Source organism: Erythrolamprus reginae, chromosome 2 (assembly GCF_031021105.1).
Source record: "Erythrolamprus reginae isolate rEryReg1 chromosome 2, rEryReg1.hap1, whole genome shotgun sequence".
In the NCBI taxonomy this organism is placed as follows: domain Eukaryota; kingdom Metazoa; phylum Chordata; class Lepidosauria; order Squamata; family Dipsadidae; genus Erythrolamprus; species Erythrolamprus reginae.
The window spans coordinates 218,837,993-218,859,016 of NC_091951.1; the positions used below are offsets into that span (position 1 = coordinate 218,837,993).

At 39.7% G+C, this 21,024-nt stretch overlaps 1 protein-coding gene across 2 annotated transcripts in view; it reads left to right on the top strand.

Annotated features, from left to right (window-relative positions):
• Positions 1–21,024, top strand: part of SLC22A15 (solute carrier family 22 member 15) — an 84,617-nt gene extending 63,593 nt beyond the window's left edge. For both annotated transcript variants that reach the window (XM_070741879.1, XM_070741880.1), the window contains exon 13: positions 18,790–21,024. In XM_070741879.1, the coding sequence (XP_070597980.1) occupies positions 18,790–18,976 (187 nt within the window). In that variant the 3' untranslated portion in view covers positions 18,977–21,024. The remainder of the gene's footprint in view (positions 1–18,789) is intronic.

The window sequence follows — 21,024 nt, forward strand, 5'->3', positions numbered from 1 at the left end:
GTATTTAAACAATTAACACAAATGAAATTTAGAAATAAACATATTAAAATGATTAAGACAATCTATACTAAGCAATGGGCAAAAATTATACTAAATGGGGATATAACAGAAAACTTCCAAATTGCTAAAGGGACATGTCAAGGATGTCCGCTATCGTGACTGCTTTTTATTTTCTCCATAGAAATATTATTAAGACAAATTCAGAAAAACAAAGATACAATACACAAGCACATATAAAGATCAAAGAACGAGAATTTAAAGTACAGGCTGTTGCAGATGACCTAGTGTTTATTATTGAAGACCCACTAGAGTCTGGCCCAAAATTAGGACAATTGGCAGGGTTCAAAATTAACGAACAAAAAAACCAAAATCATCACTAAAAATATGACAAGTACACAGAATGAAGAACTAGCTGCAAACCTAGAAAATCAAATTGTTAATAAGATAAAATACCTAGGAATAATACTGTCACCAAAGTGTATTATGATTAAAGAAGACAATTATATGGCATTACTAAAAAATATAGAGACACAATTGGAAAAATGGACAAAATTACACATTTTGTTAATTGGAGGAATATCTACAATTAAAATGTCAATTTTACTCAAGTTATTATATTACTTCCAAACAATTCCGGTCAAATTAGATAAAAAATGTTTCAAGCAATTAGATAAAATGGTATCCAAATTTATATGGATGGGAAAGAAATCAAGAATTAAATTGAAGTGGTTATAAGACAATAGGAATCAGGGAGGACTTGGATATCTGGATTTTGAATTATATTAACAGGCCTCAGTGTTAGTCTGGATAAAATAATGGATCCAACTTAAAAATAAGAATCTTTTAGTGCTAGAAGGGCACAATCTGCAAACGGGATGGCACAGATTTCTCTGGGATAGGAAACATAAAACACATTCATATTTTAGAAATCACAAAATCAGAGACGCACTATTAGAAATATGGAATAAAGTCAAAAGACAGCATTACAGAGAGGTTCCAGGCTGGTTTTCAGGAATGGAGGCTATTATATACCCGAATACAATCGATCTGGACAAGAGGGTTTGATACTCACAGATACTGAACAAAGAAGGAAATTTGAAATCTATATTACAATTAGAGAAAGAAGGAATTAAAATAGATTGGTGGCCATACGTACAAATTAAATTAAGATTACACCATGATAAGAAGAACTATGGAATACAAAGACAAAACTCAACACAGGACCAAATTCTATTAGGACAAGAAAAGAAATCAATTACAAAAATATACAATTTTTTTATTAAAACACAGAATGAAAGAAGAAATTGTTAAAGGAAATATGATTAGCTGGACCAAGAATATCAGACATAATATGAATTTAGACTAATGGAAAAAATATGGCAAAAAAACTATAAATTGACAAAATTAACAACATATAAAGAAAATATAATGTTTTATAGATGGCATTTAGCATCTGTGAGATTAGCAAAAATTTATACAAACCTTAGACCTAACTATTTGGAAATGTGGGCAAAAAGATGGAACCTTCTTTAACATGTGGTGGGCATATCCCCAAATCAAAAAAATCTGGCACAAAATACAAACTTGGATAAATGAAATTATACAGTAAAAACTCGAGTTAAAATCGGAAATCTTTTTACTTGGTATACTCGAACAACAAATGAAAGAAGAACATTATTACTTAATTCAACATATCTTAATAACAACAAGAATTGCATATTGTTTCAATGCTGGAAACAAGAAGAAACACTATCTGAAAGAAGTTCGATTAAAAAAATACTTGATTGTGAGGAATCAGACAAAATGACAATGGAGCTAATGACCAGGAAGATTCAAAATATTACGAATTATGGAATGGTTTTTATGAATGATTAACACTGTGGGCCTGTATTAACAAAATGATGTTCAATGTCGACAAGAGCAAAGTCCTTCACCTAGGTAAAAAAAAAACTAGACACGCATGCAGCCTAGGAGAAACCCCACTCAGCAGTAGTGACTGTGAAAGGGATCTCAAAGTCTTGGTGGATAATCAACTAAACATGAGCCAGCAATATGCAGCAGTGGCCAAAAAGGCCAACACAATCCTAAGATGCATCAACAGGGGGAAACACTCCAAGACCAGGGAAGTATTAATACCACTTTACTATGCCCTGGTCAGACCACATCTGGAGTACTGCATCCAGTTCTGGTCACCACACTTCAAAAGAGACATTGAAACTCTGGAGAAGGTGCAGAAAAGAGCAACCAAAATGATTAGGGGACTTGAAACCAAGACCTAAGAAGAGAGACTGTGGGAAGTGGGCATGGATAGCCTAGAGAAAAGAAAGGCTAGGGGGGACATGATAGCAGTCCACAGGTACTTGAGGGGTTGCCACAGAGAGGAGGGGGTCACTCTATTCTCCAGAGCACCAGAGGGCTGGACAAGGAACAATGGCTGGAAGCTGACCAAGGAGAGATTCAACCTAGAAATAAGGAAGAACTTCCTGACGGTCAGAGCAATCAACCAGTGGAACAGCCTGCCTGCAGGGGTTGTGAACTCCCCAACTTTGGACACTTTCAAGAGGAGATTGGACTGCCATCTGGCTGGGGTCCTGTAGGATTTCCTGTTCAGGCAGGGGGTAGGACTTGATGGTCCCTTTCAACTCTAACAATAAATAAATAAATAAAATAAATAAATAAAAAATGGGGTGTGAAGATTCAACGTTGTTCCATAGAAGCAATGTGAAACTGGGGGTGTGCTTGAATGAAGCTTTAAAACCATGTTTTCTGCCTCAATAACACTCATGTTCAGATGAATGCTTGTTGCCAGGAATCTGGTGAGTGTAATTCATATGCTTAAATGATAAATGGACTTTGCTATCTATTGGAATGCTAATTAGGCCGAGCTTGGCGGGTTTTCCCTGACCTTGTTGACATTTAGCTCCCCAAAAGAAAATTCTCCCTTCTCCGAATCTTTTAAAACCTGTTTTCATTATGTGTGCTTATGTCAATGAAGAGTTTGATTTATTCATAAAATAAAAGATTTCTGAGTCGGGGGTTTTGCTCCCAGGGCTGTGCACAGAACAGGAGGACACCCAAATTGCAAACCTGTTCTGAGGGGGGTAATAAAAGAGATATACTGCACAGTATTTGATAGCACTAAAGTTATGGTAGTTATCTGGCAATGCCAGCAACAGAGCCCCCCGAAGCAGTTGAGGATTAACTGACAGTCACTTAGTACAATAGTTCATTTATAAATAATGTTGAGAACTAATGCCTGAAGGTGATATCACTAAGAGATCTTATGTTCTATTGATCCATTTCATCGTGCCACTCTGCCAGGAATATATAGCTTTCTTGCTACATTCACTGCCCAAATAATTTACCTTCAGGTAGAAAACTAGACAGCCCTTCGTAAATCGAGCAGGCCCTGAAAAAAAACCACTTTGAAGCTTCAATGTATTGTCACTAAGCAGGAGAGTGAGCGCATTGAACACAGTGGCCAAAGTGTTTGATTCAAAGGGGCAATCCATCCCCAGGTTTATACATATAATAATAATTATTATTATTATTATTATTATTATTATTATTATTATTATTATTAGGTATTATTATTATTATTATTATTATTATTATTATTATTATTATTATTAATTACATTTGTATGCCGCCCCTCTCCGAAGACTCGGGGCTATATTAGCCTAAATGCACGCCAGGTTCTGCTGATCAGGGATGATATTCGTTAAATCAGGATAAAAAAAATAGTAGGAATAGTGAAAGTAGGAAGAACGTTAAATCACAAGGGGGCAGTAGGGTGTAGTCTGGGTCTATTTCTTTACTTGTTCTTTGGTCTAACACTTAATCGAAGTATTTTTTTTTTTTAACCAGGAAGGGCTTGATGGGCAAGTCTAGAACATCTTGAATTACATTTAAAATGCATTTAAATCTGGATTTAAGATAGGCATTTCCTGATTTGGGAGGCGGGGAGAGGGAGTCATAGAATCATTGGATTGGAAAGCCATGTAATCCACTAGCCTGCCCCAGGCAGGAGATCTTATAACTCTCCTGGGCAGATGGCTGTCCAATTTTTCTTGAAAACCTCCAGCAAAAGAGCACCCACAACCTTGGGAGGAAAGAAGTCCCATTGATTAATTATTTAGTCTCACCCTTTACTTCCCTGCTCTAACGTTTGGTTGAAAATGTTGTCAGGCATGTCAGCAAGCGATAAATCTACCAATTTCTGCACAGTTTGTTTCCCAGTTGATGTCATGGCAGCTAAAGTCCACCATTACTACAATTGTGGGTTTCCTGCACACTTTAATTAGTAAAACTAATTAACTAATTACAAAATATTTAATATATTTCCTCTGTTTGGTTTGGGGCAGGGAATGAGCTCCAGGAGGAGGGGATCCTATCTCCCCCTATGCAGAGGTGGGCTGCTGCCCGGACAGGGCTGAGGGGGGGCACACAGTGGGGTAGCAAAAATGGAGCTCCACCCCAGAGCACCCAATTTGCACTGAAAGATGTTGAAAGAAAATGCAGGGCATCCTGCAGTGTGGTAGTAAAAAATTCGGTAGCCCTTCACTGGTGCTATGGCATATTGGCCATCGAGGGGGTATTAGGTTTTCCCCTGCCCCATGCCAAGAGAAAGCCAGCCAGGCTTCTCCTTCCCTCCTATCTTTGCCCCTTTCCTCCTGCTCCCTTCCATCCACTCAGTCCTAATTCGGGACAGAGAAGTGTGCCATATTGGGGCGTGTTGGTCAGAAGAGGTGAGTGGTACCCCGGCGGGCATGGATGGGGCCAACCCGTGGTGTTTTTTACCAGCTTGGCAAACGGATTTAAATTGTCCCCACAGGCTCACCAGAGTCGGTGCGAGACGGTTAAATTTTGCCCCAGGTATACACTTATAGCAATGTAATTCCTTTTCCCTCTATTATGTACCTAGATACATTCAAGAAGGCTTTCATCCTTGGTGTTATGTATTTCTGTAGAGGTATAGTGATTCCCTGCAACTCCTTCTCTTATTCTTTAATACCACTAAGGATAAGAAGGTCAGGATCTCAATATTATTCCACAGTATAACAGATATAAGTTACAAAAAGGCGGATTCTGATTTTAAAAAAATTATCCCAATTATAACAATTATGGTGGCAACATTTCTTTCAGTCTATGGAGTCTACGGAGAGGGGCGGCATACAAATCCAATAAATAAATAAATAAATAAATTTGATGTTTTCAAACAGACAAGCCCTCCATCTGTCTCTGGAGATTTAAACCAAAGTCCTGTAGTGGGTAGGAGATTTGATGGCCTAAATAGACTTTTACAGCTCTGTGATTGTATGAAAATTGTGATCATAATGCAAATTCACATCTAATTTGTCCAGCTGTCCAGAATGGGCAGCATGGATTTGTTTGGGCCATGATTCAGTTACTTGTTCATCTTCCCATTTACTCAATCTATAATGGGTCATCTCTGGGAACACAAATGTTCAGCATCATATGCTAGTCATTCAGCAGCATTTAAAAGCATTTCCTGCTTTTAAAGTGGGAGGGGGGACCCCAGACACACATCTATTAGGGTGGGATTTTCCCCCCTGAGTAAATTCTGACCATTCACATTTTTCAGTTCATGTATTTTTCTTCCCACCTGTTTCTTCAGCAACTGTTGTCTGTTATGAGTGACCTCTTGTATGCAGCTGATTTTTCATCCACTCTTATCCAGTTGTTTCCTTGACAATTGATCACAGACCTTTCATTAGAACATCCTGTAGGAATGCTTTGAGTTTGCAAATCAGCTATCTCTTTGTTTAGCACATTCTTCAGTTGCATAGTCCTAGATATTTTCTTCTTAAACAAACATCCCAGAGGATTTGTTGTTTTAGTGAAGCCAGGCAGCAATTTTCATATTGCAAAAAAAGAATATAAATCCCTAGGCATTTTAGCCTCTTTTTTGCTACTGTTCTAATATTTTTAAACATAAATTTTTGATGTCATTGTATTCATTCATATACATACACAGAATAATACACACACACACACATATTTCTATCGAGTCACAGGTGGCAAGCAGAGCCATATCTATTGGCACGCGAGCAGTTGCCCTAGTTCAGCTCCAACATGCATGTTTGTGCCAGCCAGGCTTCCAGAGAGCTGCGGGGGGATGGGAGAGGGCATTTTTACACTTCCCCAGCTCCAGGGAAGCCCTTGGAGCCTGGGGAGGATGAAACACAAGCCTATTGTGCCCATCAAAAGTTGGGAAACTGGCCATTTCTGGCCTCCAGAGGGCCTCCAGGGGGATGGCGGGAAGCTCTTTGCTGGTGTTACCAGTTCTTAGAACCAGGCTGAACCGGGAACAACCCACCGCTGATAATATGCATAAGGTCTTGACAAAAACTAATTTTATTTGCATTAAAATGTGTAAGTACTTCAGGTGTTGGACTAGAATTGAGGAAACTCTGCTTCAGGTTTTCCTTACTATGGAAGTGATTTTGGAGCAGTCATTTCCAGCCAAACATTCTTTCAAAATTGCGATGAGAAAAGCTGAAGTATTGTATATGCAATGTTTGTTTACGGAGAGTAACAGGATGGATATCTAATAAACAACTTTAATTAATTATTCCTATATATTTGCTGCTAAATGTTTTTTTTTGCAGAAACTGTATATGGCCTTGGGGCCTTGAGTGGTGTATCTCCACTCTATTGATAATAAATAGTTTATTAAAATCATTTGTAACAAGCTACAAGCCACTGAAGCAGATCCAAGTCTGATGTTATATGAGCTCTAAGAGAACAGCAGCTAATGATGCACAAGCTATAATTTTAGAAATCAAGGACTCTTATTCAGCAAAAGTTATTTAAAACCTAGAATTCAGTAAGGGTACTGATAACATGTAAGTTAAATGGCATATGGCCTTTCAGAAAGACTACCAAGCAAATTCTGTGATTTCAAAGGTTCCTATTCAATCCAAAATAAGTACCGTATTTTTTGAAGTATAATACACACCTTTTTTTCCCTAAAAGAGGGTGGAAATGTTAGTGCATCTTATACACAGAATAAAGCCAATTTTGGCCTCCTGAGGCCCCACCCCATGAGAAAACAGAGTGTGCAGAGGGTTTGGGAGTTCTGCAGAGTGTTCCTGTGGGCTGGAAGAAGACAAAAGCACCCCCATTTTTGCAAAAAAACCAAGCCATTTTTCACAAAAACTGGGTGCACGGAGGATTTGGGAGAGCAAAGTGCCCCTGGGGATTGGGAGAGGGTAAAAATGCCCCCATTTTTGCAAAAAAATGTATGCAAATAGCCCATTTTTCACAAAAATGGGGTGCACAGAGGGTTTAGGAGATCTGCAGAGTGCCCCTGGGTGTTGGGGGAGGGCAAAAACTTTTTCCCCTTACTTATAATACCTCTTTGAAATTTTGGTCCATCTTATACACCGGTGCGTCTTATAGTCTGAAAAATAAGGTATTCCGCACAATCCCAGATCCTATAATGCTTTATAACATCCATACTTTCTCTGGTATCAATCATAAAATAGACATTTATTTAAGAACCGGTCTTCAGCTGACCTTATCCACATAGATGCCTTCTATACCAAACTGCACGTGACCTCTTTCACTTCTTCATATAGATATTAAAAACAGAGGGAATAAGTGTGTAGGAATAGAGTAGAGCAGAGTATGGCCAAAGGTAATTGGACAGACAAGGAATTTGTCTCCACTGGATAAGCTCTCACTGTACCTACAAACAATAAGATAACAACAGGAGATGATAATAAGAAAGAAGAGAATGATGATAGTAATGCAGCTCTACTACATGGCTAAACGTCCTTAGACATATTGTGGGAATTGGGTGTTCAGCAGAGTGATGGCACAAGGGAAAAGAACTATCTTTGTGTTCAGTTGTTTTAGCATGCAATGCCCTATAGCACTGATGGCGAATCTAAGGTACGCCTACCACTGGAGCCATATCGGAAGGCACGCGAGGCGTTGCCCTACATCATGCAAGCTCACACTGGCCAGTTGATTTTTGGCCTTGGGGAAGACCATTTTGCCCTTTGGAGGCTTCAGGGAAGCTTCCTGAAGCCCCAGTGTGAAAAATGGCCCAACAGGCCAGCTGGAAGTTCTGAAAAACAGATTTCCGGTTTGCCTGTTGTGCTATTTTTCACACTCTGGGGCTTCAGGAAGCTTCACTGAAACGTCCGGAGTGCGAAAAACAGCACAATGGGCAAACCGGACGTTCATTTTTCTGAACTTCCAGTTTGCCCGTTGGGCCATTTTTTCACCATCCCAGTGTGTGCGTGGCCTCTGTGCATGATGGGGGCAGGAGTTGGTTGTGCGCATGTGCAGGAGCAGAGTGTGTGGGTGCACATGAGTGGAGGGAGGGAGTGGTTGTGAGCACATGTGCGCATGCTAGTGCACACACACAACTAGTGATGGGCTCCTACGGGTACTGCATACCAGTAGCAAAATTTGGAGCTCCACCCAAGAGCACCCAATTTGCACTGAAAGATGTTGAAACAAAATGCATAAGCCACGCCCAGTGTGGTAGTAAAAATTTTGGTAGCCCATCACTGCACACAACCCTTTTGCCATGCAAACCAAAAAGAGCTTGCCATTACTGCCCTATAGCAGCGTCCCAAGGGGAGGAGTTGAAGCAGTTTATGTCCAGGATTTTCTCAGTCCTCTTTCTGGCCATTGCAGTATAAAGATCCTCAGTGGAAGACAGTGTGCAAATTGAGTGCTCTGGGGTGGAGCCCCATTTTCGCTACCTCACTGCGTTCCCCCCATCCGGGCAGCAGCCCACCCCTGCACCTGGTTGCAAGTTATAGAAGTCTGTACTTGTTTTCTTTGGTTGCTATACCAAACCAGATAGAAACATAGAAACATAGAAGATTGACGGCAGAAAAAGGCCTCATGGTCCATCTAGTCTGCCCTTACACTATTTCCTGTATTTTATCTTAGGATGGATATATGTTTATCCCAAGCACGTTTAAATTCAGTTACTGTGGATTTACCAACCACGTCTGCTGGAAGCTTGTGCCAAGCATCTACTACTCTTTCAGTAAAATAATATTTTCTCACATTGCTTCTGATCTTTCCCCCAACTAACCTCAGGTTGTGCCCCCTTGTTCTTGTGTTCACTTTCCTATTAAAAACACTTCCCTCCTGGACCTTATTTAACCCTTTAACATATTTAAATGTTTTGATCATGTCCCTCCCTTTCCCTTCTGCAGTTATAGAAGTACAAATGACAGACTCAATAATTCCTTTGCAGAACTGTATTAGAGTTTCTTGGGTTATCTAAACTTCCTAAGCTGATGCAGGAAGAATGTTCTTTGTTGTGCCTTTTTAATGATTCTAATAGTTCTAATGTTAGGTGTCCATTTCAAATCCTGAATTATTATAGAACTCAGATACTTTAAGGTCTCTACTGTTGATACTATATTAGATTAGAATCACTACAAAATTGAACTTCTCAAAATTGAAATATCTCAGAAGGATAGTTTGTTTAATATACTGTACATAAATTCACCAATATATATGTTAAATAAAGGAGAATTAATGGAGAAATGACTTCTGTTCAGTTCTTGATCGTGAGTGACCCACCAAAGCAGTGAAGGGCTACCAAACTTTTTACTACCACACTGTGCCCGTGGCTTATGCAGGATGCCCTGCATTTTCTTTCAACATCTTTCTGTGCAAATTGAGTGCTCTGGGGTGGAACTCCATTTTCACTACCTCACTGTGTCCCCCCATCCGGGCAGCAGCCCACCCCTGCACCAAAGATATTAAAACTGCTTGATCTAAAGTACCATGCTTGATCCAGATGGGAAACAATCCAGCATGATCAGTTTCATCAAAGAAAGCTAGGAGTTGCAACATTATAGCATGCTCTTACTAAAAAGGGGGAGATTAGAAATTGGTCAATAATTAACCAAAATAATGGGAACCATGGAGATGTCATTAATGAATGTCTTGCACACACATTCTTTAGAGTAGTTGGAGCAGAAATACCTTCCAAGGAATGGTTATAATTCCTACTGTCTGGTTAGGCAAGTTCCCATTCAATTCCGGTGGCTCTACAGAGCAAATGGGCAATTTTGTGCCCTACTCCAGGACCTCCACAATTTTGATAAAATTATAATAGATAAAAAGGAAATCTAGGATGAACAATTTTTGGTCTAATTCTTTTAGTCAGATACAAAAATCAGTGATAAAAACACTGGAAAGGGATAGCAAATTATATCTTCCCACTTTGGGAAAGACACTGATCCTATCATGCAGATTACTGAAATCAACAATTTCTTGAGTTAGCTTCAAGACGCACAGCTTTGCCATACATTTAGTTTAAGTATAAAATTTGAAATGCATTTTTTCACTGTATTGTAAATAATTATTCCAGGTAGGAGGTTATTTTCAAAATGGAAAATTATGAAAAGTCATATATGCTTTGAATTGGTTATGATCTCAACTCAGTATCAAAATGAAAAAGAAATGGAATTATCTTGTTGAGGACTTTTCATCCAAAACAATTATCATTGTTTCATTTCAATAAATGAAATAAATAAAACTCATTAAGTTTTCCGTATATATGATACCGTTTATACGGTATCATATATACATATTCAGTACACTGTGGAGATTGGATAAAGGTATCATATTTTTCAGAGTTTAAGACGCACTGCAGTATAAGACTCATCTAGATTTTAGAGGAGGAAAACAAGGAAAAAATTATTCTGAACCAAATGGTGTAGTAATATATTATTTAATAAAATACCAGTGTAGCAGAATACTTTTTACAACCATGTGTACTTTTTACAAACTTAAAACGTGACAGCTTTAAGACTTGTGGACTTCAACTACCAGAATTCCTCCTCCAGTCATGCTAGCTCAGGAGCAGGAATTGAAATCACTTAAACTTGTCAAGTTTGAAAATCCTTGCATCCCTAATCCCAAGGGTCTTCAAACCTGACCGCTTTAAGACTAGTGGACTTCAACTCCCAGAATTCCTCCTCCAGTCATGCTAGACGAGGTAATTAGAAGGCAAAAATGCCCATTTTTATGGAAGAGGGGCCATTTCCCCCCCTTTTGTCAAAAATGGGATGGGCAAAGGGTCTGAAAGCCTGCAGAGAGCTCCTGGGTTCCAGGGGAAGGGCAAAAAGGCCCCAGTTTTTGCAACAGAAAAAAAATGGAGCATTTTTTTCCATTTTTTTGTAAGAATGGGTTGGGAAAAGGGTCTGAAAAGCCTGCAGAGAGCTCCTGGGTGCTGAGGGATGGCAAAAATGCCCCAATTTTTGAGAAAAATTGGCTAATTTTTGCCTTTTTTTTCCACAATAATTGGGCCATTTTTGCCTTCCCTCATTCCCCAGGAGCACTTTGTAGGCTTCCCAGACACTCTCCACCATATTTTTGCAAAATATTGGCCGTTTTTTCCAAAAATGGATCATGGGGCCAGGGCTTCAGGAGGCCCAAAATGGCTGTGTCGGCGTATAAGATGCACCAACATTTCCACCCTCTTTGGGGGGGGGGAGATGTGTCTTATACTCCAAAAATACGGTATATAATGAAGAACAGAAGTGAGTTTTTGCTCTTCATTTTCATTTCTTATGATTAATGAATTGCAAAAATCTGTACTTGCATGGTTGCATCATTTATGTACATGATGGGTTCATAAATCTGCCCATAAAGTTAGATGTGCCGAGGGTGGTCAATTGCTGAGAAGTTGTAAAAATCAGAGTTCCATGGAACTTCCTAATGATATTGTTGTCCAAAACCATGAGGCTATTACTGTTTCTAGTCAGGATATAAACTTTTATAGAAACCTTGTAGTAGAGAGCCAATTTGATGTAGTGGTTAAGGCAGCAGGCTAGAAATCAGGAAGCTGTGAGATCTAGTCAACTTTGTGCACAAAGCCAGCCAAATGATTTTGGGTCAGTCACTTTCTCTGTGCCCTAAGAAGATAGCAAACCATTTCTAAAAAATCTTGCCAGGAAAACTTTAAGGATTTGTCTGGGACTTGGACATAATTGGATGAAAAAAAAGAGCCTGTGACTAGTTCCTTTCCTGAAAAATATATCTTTTAATCAGGCTAGTATTTGCTCATGTTGGCACTACACCTGCTATCTAAAGAAAGATATTCAATTTGTGACAAAGATTTATTTGTTTGTTTGTTTGTTTGTTTGTTTATTTATTTATTTATTTATTTATTTGTTTGTTTGTTTGTTTGTTTGTTTGGATTTGTATGCTGCCCAACTCCCAAGGGACTCTGGGCAGCTCACAACCAGAAAATTGCACATACAATGTAATATTAAAACCTTTTAAAAGAGTTTAAAACAATTTTCAACCAACAATTAAAAAGAGTTATAGCAGTTAAAAAAACATGCATGTCATTAATAGTTGAAACCCCATGCTAAAGCATCATTATCAACGTCCCCAGGCCTGCTGGAAAAGCCAGGTCTTTAGAGCTTTCCGGAAGACCAGTGGAGTGGGGGTAGGCTGGATCTTGGGAGGTAGCTGGTTCCAAAGGGTCAGAGCAGCCACAGAGAAGGCCTTTCCCTATGGACCTGCCAGCCGACACTGTAGAGCTGATGGGACCTGGAGAAGACCAACCCTATGTGCCCCTATCGGTCGCTGGGAGCTATGTGGTAGAAGGCGGTCTCGAAGATAGTCCTTTTTTTTCCCCTTGGCAAAATATTCCGGACCTTTCTTTATTAAGTTCTCTCTTTTTTTGGACGCTGGAAACTGAATTTAAAGTCTAACAATTAATATATGACAAGTTTTAAATCTAAGATCTTTTGTTAATTGGACTGGGAATATTCCTGAGGAATCCATTCACCCTCGTCTAAGCAACAACTGCAGACAGCTGTACGGGTTTAATTATATAGGGTACATACAGTATATACTTTCCTTATGCTTGCAAGCTACTGCATTGTCTAGCGGCTAGCCTATAGGCATGGAAAAGGCTCCCCACCCACACATTCTGTTCCTGAACAGTTTGTCAACATAAAAGATATAGGATGGGCTGGACAGGCCAGTTGCGCAAGTATCTTCCACAACAGCTCACATTTCATTGACTTCTTGCCAGGCTAGAGCTGGAGAACAACAGTTCATACGCTATAAGAAAAATACAACTAGGTGATCCTGGACAACAGTTCACCAGTCATGAAAGAGAATTTTCCCCTCCAGCAGACCCGCTGAAGATAAAATTCAGCAATATTGGCAGGATAGCCTGCATATTGTATTCTCAAAGGTATGTGTGGCTGATTAGGGAAATAGGCAACTCCTTTGCCCTTCACACAGAATCCACTCTCATCAAACAGGGAGGGCCTCTAGATACTGTCACAATCCTTCTTCTTTTTTGTAAAACCTAGAAAGATATGCAATGCACACCCATTGTTTCAAGAACAAAATAGAAGAAAATGCAGGCATTACATTAACACTTGCCTGAAGATACTTGCTACATTTACATATGAATATTTCAGGTCATACTGAAAGGGCAATGTAGCACATTGGATCTAAAGATAAAAGGGGGGATGCAGAGATAGTATCAGACTGCTAATCTTTAAACCAAAGGCATCTTTGCATTTCCTTTGAGAAAAGATTCAATTGAGTGAAGAAAATTGCAGCCACATTTTTCCCTTTCAAATCCAAAGAGCTTCATGGTTCTAATAAAAGCCAAAAATAAAATAAAAATAAATCAGGACACAGTAAGAAGGAAGAAACATGTCCATGTAAAAACTGACACATTACCTTTTATTCCTTAAATATCTAACTTTTTTCTTTTGAGAACTTCATCAAATACATAATTACAATTTTGAACCTGCCATTTTAAGATCAGTAACTAGGGACCCCTCCCCCTTGCATTAATTTCTGACTGGTCTATTCTGGTTTCACAAGTCAACAACTTTTCAGCAATTCAGTAAGAAGCATGAGATATAGCCAAAGGGTTCAAGCTACCATGCTATTTTTTAAAAAGATATTAAGATTCATGTGTATTTCTAGCCAAATGAATATTATATAGCTAGGCTATTTTAGGGCTGAAAATATGTGCACACACCCCCCCCCCCAATATCCTTAACCAGTTTAAAACTGAGCAGTAAAAATGTACAGGCATCAAACATTATTCAGAAACTGGATTTAAGTTGCTGAGTTGTGCAATTCACAGAATATCTTGAGCAATTTTGTCTTGCTTTGTCTGGCAATCATTGTAATTCTTTAGTGGAAAATTACAGCAGTTATCACACCCTTTCAGAATAGATTACTTAATAACTTTTAGAGGGCACTCTGTAAGTTATTGGGTAAAATGTGTAGAATGGAAGATCATGGATTGAGCCTGCTGTGGTCCACAATACAGTACTGGGGTTTGGGGGGAGGCGGATTATGGCTCAGGTTCTGTATACCTTATCCCATCAAATACCCACATGATTGGCATTGCTTATAAATACAAGAGTAGTATGAAATGGCTTATGTAGCATATGTCTATGGATGTCTATTCAGAATAAAAGTCCACCCACAACTTTGAAAGGCAAACTGATCCATTGATTAATTGTTCTCCCTGTCAGGAAATTTCTCCTTAGTTCCAGATTGGAACTCTTTTTAAGGAGCTTCTACCCATTGCTTCTTGGCTTTCCCCTCAGGTGCTATGGAGAATAAGTTGAACTTCTCTTCTCTCCCTCAAGTACTGGAAAATGCCTTTATCTTCTATAGACTAGATGTAAATAGTTCCTTTAATGGTTAACCAGGGGTGGGTTACTGCCGGAGGTGTGTGTGTGGAGGGATGCAGTGGGGTAGCGAAAATGGAGCTCCACCCCAGAGCACCCAATTTGCACAGAAAGATGTTGAAAGAAAATGCAGGGCGTCCTGCATAAGCCATGCCCACAGTGTGGTAGTAAACATTTTGGTAGCCCTTCACTGTGGTTAACTGTTCATTGCTTTAGCACCCAGTCCCCTAAATCATCTCTGTTGCTCTTCTCTACACTCTTTCTAGGGCCTCTGCATCTTTTTAGCTTCAGTGTCCCAGTCTCTGTTCATTAGTCAAATTAATCCAATTCCCCTCTTTACATGAATTTGATAGAAAGCTACTCAAGCATAATATTTGCATTAAAATGGAGCACAATTGATTAGGATGATCCTGAGTTTAGCTGTTCAACACAGGATGAAATATGATGGCGTCTGTACCTTGGCCTGCGTTGTTTTCAATGATTATGAAAAATGGATATTTATTTATTTATTCATTTGTCCAATACTGTACACAAATGCATATGGAAGAGAATAGACATGAAGTAATATATATAAAGATATATATGATATATGAGATAAAGGAAAGACAATTGTACAGGGGACGAAAGGCACACCAGTGCACTTATGTACGCCCCTTACTGGCCTCTTAGGAACCTGGAGAGGTCAATCGTGGAGAGTCTAAGGGAGAAATATTGGGGGTTAGGGGTTGACACTATTGAGTCTGGTAATGAGTTCCACACTTCGACAACTCGATTGTTAAAGTCATATTTTTTACAATATTCTGTTTTATGTCTTTTAATAAAAGACAAATAAAAGCAGGTTTCTAGAGCCTTCAAAATACAAGCAGGGCAGTCAAACTCCCAGCCCACAGACCAGATGTGTCATGTGCTGGCTACACCCATGCCCAGTTTAGCGAAGGGGGAAAAAACTCCCAATATGTCACATGATGCTGCCATGAGGACATGACTTTTGACACCTCTGCTCTAGATCTTGCAAAATATCTCTGAGGCTCAGTGAGTTCAGGTCTTTTTCACAATAACAGACATTTCTATCTTCTCTGGGCAGAAAATATGAATTGGATATGAATGGTTATCTTTTCTTTCCTTCCTGGGATATAAAGAGAAGTAAACTTGGAAATTTATTTTTTTAAGGGCAACTTCGATAAAATGAGGGTCTTAAAAAAAAAGTAAGAATGAGCTTAAGAATATAAGAAATGGATTGCAGCACGACGGCATAGTTTTGGTAGATAAACAGCAAAGAGCCACAAGAAATTGAGATAACTAATAGTACTTTGAATTCAGATCAGGGTGACGGAGAATATCTGAAATCCGGATGATAGGATTTGAAAAGGAGGTAGCACAGGATGAACGATATGTACCAGAATAAAATTGGATAAATAATTAGGAAATTTGGATTAAGAATTTGACATTTGTTATTATATTGTATTGTATTTTAATTTGAGGTATGTGAATTTGAATCTCTGTAAGGTGTGGAAAAACAATAAAAAATTTAAACACCCCCCCCAAACAAAAATTATAACAGAAGTTCAAGACTTTATGATTTCAGAAAAAGGACACGAGAGGGGACTAAAGATTCCAAGAATAAAAGGAAAAACAGAATTCTTTCACCTTTGGTCAGTATTGAGACAAAAATGTCCAAAGGATTTAAAGAAATGACAAATTAAAGAAAATAACTTGAAAGATATACAGGATAAACAGATCTCAACTCATGCAGAAATATTAAAATATAAAGAAACTGATGTAACACTGGGAAATAAAAAAATGTGAATTATAAAAAAAATAGTCAGAAGGGAAATACAAATGATGGACTCGGACATTGCCTGGATAAAGAGCCCTTACTGAATTTACTGTATGTGGGATGCATGTCCTGATCACGTCTGTTTCCCCCGGTGTCTCACTCCTCCCCACCAGTGAATGGGAGCAACGAGCTTGAGGTGATGTCGATTGGCTTTTGGCAAAGTCCTGCAGCACAGAAAACCTCATCTTTGGATAGGAAGTGTGTGGGATGCTCTCCTCCTTTGGCCCAAAATGACTAACTTGAGTTTGGGGAGGGTCATTTCCACTTCCTGTCTTGTTTCCCATCTCATTTTGATTAATTATCTCCTCACAGCCCCAAGTTCTGCCTTCTTCCCCTTGCATGGCTGTGCCCTCCTGAGAGTGGGAGTAAGGGAGGTTGAACTACATGAATCATAATCCACTGCCCACAAGGACACAAGCTGCCCATGATTTGGGGGGTAAGGGAGAGTGCTTAATGATTTAGAGCCCAGTGGTAGGAACAGGGAGAGTTGGACTTCGATCACCTCTAATCGGCTTCCCTTGCTGTAGATAGGCCACTTCATTTCATAGCCCAGCCCCCCCCCCCCCCCTGGTGCCGCCTTGAACTCCTGAGGAAGAGTGATGTGGGTTAAAGGAAGGACTGGTTGAATAGCAGTGGGGGCCTGGTTGCAAATTTACCCTGTCTGCTTCTGCAGTTCCAAGCCTTCAAAGCAAACTGAAAGTTGGTGAAAGGAGAGGATTGTCCTACTTGTCTCTCCAGCTTCAGTGTCCCAATCCATTCGCTGCTTTGGCAGGATCATTGGACTGGCTGTGCCAGGCTGTGGCTACTGATTGGCTGCAGCATGCTGGTGCTGCTGGTTCCTTGGGAAAAAAATGTCAAAGAGAGGTAGAGGGGAGGGACGTGGTATCCATAGCGAGAAAAGAGGAAGCTACCTGCTGGCTGGTACATGGCGTGCTCTCCACACTCCTTTGCACAAAGCCAAGCTGTCAACGCTTGGCCAGGTGTGCACACTGGAAACTGGCAGCTGATCACGGAGCCCAGGCAAGATGGCAAAGTCAGCTTGATAGCACTGGTGCCTGAAGGGAAGGGCAGCCTTGTGAATAGTGTGATGGAGCAGCCCAGTCCACTGCAGAGGTGGTAAGAATCAAAGGCTCCAAGCACTGAGGACTGCCTCTCCTGCTTTACCCAGACCATCTCAAGAGCCGAGAAGTGAGGCATCCACCTCTTCAGCCTCAACAGCTGGGCCCCTGCTAGATGGGGCTGTTGCTGCCAGTGCCACCGCTGTGGGGCAAGGTGAGGCAGGGGGCAGGGCAGGGCCAAGCACAGTTTATTGGATGACCTGGACTCACATCCAGTTGGCCATTGCTACCAGGCAATGAGCAGCCGAGGGGTCAATGAGCTGAAGCTGCTGCCCGGCACTGCCAGTGTCAGCTTTCCAGATAATACCTGAGAAATAAATCAGAGTCCAAACCTCGGCTTTCTTCCAAGTTCCAATTTATTGTCAGAGTCATGTTGGTTGCGAACTGTAGTCAAACCAATACTAACCTTTCTTAGAGTTCCCCACCCGGGTTAAGATTCCTCCCTCATCCCCACACCCACAAGTTCATCACGTGGACCAATCTGGTTGTCTTCATGTCCATGGACCTCCTCCGTACTTCCACTGGTGTTGAACAAAGGATGACCTTGGATCTTCAAGAAAGGAATTTGTTGTGGCTAGTATCTTTCCCCCTCATGCAACCACCCCTCCCAATTCCCATAGTACTACTCTAATTGTGGCAGGCCAAAGTCTCTAACTCAAACAATGGCTTCAACCTGACAACCAGCCTAGGAGTAGCAGCTGGACAGATTGGGGTGGGCCAGGGCCAAGGTGGGCCAGATCTGAACACATCCCTGGCCAGATCTGGCCCATGGGCCTTGAGTTTGACATGTATGCCTTAGATGCATTCCCCAATTTTCCACTATAGTCTACTAAAATCAGAAACTCCCATCTACACACAACGCCACCTCCTGAACCACACGATTGAGGGGGAACAACATTTTGAAATTAAGGACATTTTAGATTCTTGTAAACACCAAGGAAAGCTCCAATATCCAGTGCCATGGAAGGACTTTCCTCCTTCAGAGACTGAACGGGTGGACCTCAAGCACATCAGAGCAGCCAAACTCCTCAAACACTTCCATGACCAATGTCCCCATAAACCAAAATAGTTCCCTGTTCTAGTCATATATCCATATTGTTTCTCTCTCTCTTTCTTGTGTTTTCCATTTGTTTTGCAGGACTGACATCATTGATCAGGAAACTGGGCAAAAAGAAGAGAGTCGACCTAGAAATAAGGAGAAATTTTCTGACAGTGAAAACAATCAACCAATGGAACAGCTTGCCTTTGGAAATTGTGAGAGCTTCATCACTAGAGGCTTTCAAGAAGAGATTGGACTGCCATTCTTCAGAAATGGTATAGGGTAGGGGGTTGAGCTAGATGACCTATCAAGTCCCTTCCAATTCTGTTAGTCTGTCTGTTGGTCCTTATCAAAGGTGTGTGTGGGTAACATGTCAGATCCACCTGCTTCGGCTTGATGCCTTGGCAGCATTCTGCCATCAAGTGGGGAAGGCAGGGGGGAACAAATGGGCAATAAATGGGGGGAACAAATGGGCAATAGTATAACTTTATGATGGGAAATTGGGAAGGGACAATTGAGGAAGAACAGTGGAATTCCAGTTGTGGAATCAGCGTGCTGGCATCTTCAAGCTATTTGCCCTGAGAGTGGAATTACACCAGCCCAAACACCTCAGCATTTCCTAAAACATCTTGGTGGTTCTGTATTGGTTATACACAAACAGACCATAGGGAGAGGGACAGGGGGAACCAGGGTTTAGTTCTGTATCAGTGTGCAGGAATTTTAGGGTAATTTTTTCTCTCCATACAAACTTCTTCAATACATGTACATTTAAAAATATTTTCATATTATAATAAAAACAGTACAGTGTTCAGGAATTTTTGATTCCAATTGACTTTATTGCAATCAGCATCTCTTAGTAAAAGGGCCTTTTCACTTCAACCGAATGGAATTGAGTTTTACTTCCTTAAGAGATTAGACTGGGGCAGGTGTGACAGCCTCAAAGCAACTTTTGAGATCAGAAAAAGAAAAGCTGAAGAGAAAGCAAATCCTACAACAACATATGAATGAGATTGGTAAAAGCAAGAGTAAGGAATACAGGGTTGGTTGGTTTGAACAAAATTAAAATGACATGTTTCTATATAATACCATAAATACTTTATGGCCTTTTTTTACACTAGGAGTTACTTTAATGATTTATGGACTTGTTTATGGATAAGGAAGAGTTATAGGAAGAGATATTTGGAGGGGGTAAAAGAAGTATAAAATTTGTTTAGCACTACTTGTAATGAAAATCTGAAGTTAAGTTTAAAAAAATATTTTGATCTTTTCCTTATTTTGTCCTCTTTTTTCCTTTTTCCTTCTCTTCTACTTTTTGTTGTCTCTTTCTTTTCTTTTCCCTTCTGGAGTTCATTTGTCTTTTTTTAAAAAGCAATAAAATATTTTTTTTAAAAAAGCAATTGCCATTGCCAAACCACTACAGTGTTCTCTCAATTTTCACGGCTTCGAACTTCGCGCAATGTCTATACCACGGTTTTTCAAAAATATTAATTAAAAAATACTTCACGGGTTTTTTCCCTATACCACGGTTTTTCCCACCCGATGACATCATATGTCATCGCCAAACTTTCATCTGCCTTTAATAAATATTTTTTTAATAAACTTTAATAAATAAACATGGTGAGTAATAATCTAAATGGTTGCTAAGGGAATGGAAAATTGCAATTTAGGGGTTTAAAGTGTAAAGGGATGACTTGTGATACTGTTCATAGCCAAAAATAGTGTATTTACTTCCGCATCTCTACTTCGCGGAAATTCGACTTTCGCGGGTGGTCTCGGAACACATCCCCTGTGAAAATCGAGGGAACACTGTATTCACCTAGATGCATTTAACTGTTTTTCCTAATTAAATTATCTTTATTCAAATTCATTATGTTGTTTTCAGCATTTTCCCTAGTTTACAAATATAATTGTTAATTTTATTTCTGTCTGCATACCTAACCAGTTATTGGGAAATCATCATTTTGTCACGTATGCAGATACCATGGCTTCAGGTTATACTGTTACACTGATGATCATTTGAAGGATTCTTCCTTGGAGCAGAATATATAGAATCCATAACTTAAAACAGTTTCTCCTATTTTACATAAAACATATTAGATACTTAACTTAGCATTAAAAAGCTGCAAATAGTAATTATGCTTAAATGGTAAAAAAAAAAAGGATGCCCTTTAATTTGTTATCATTTATTTAGTAATAATTCAGAGGTTTGCGTGGAATCCAGGTGACATCTTAAAAGTTATGTAGTAGTGTGTGATGCCAGTATCTATACCTGCAGCAAGTTGCTGAGAATTTCTTCGATAGCAACAAAAGTGTTGAATAAAGAAATAAAATAAA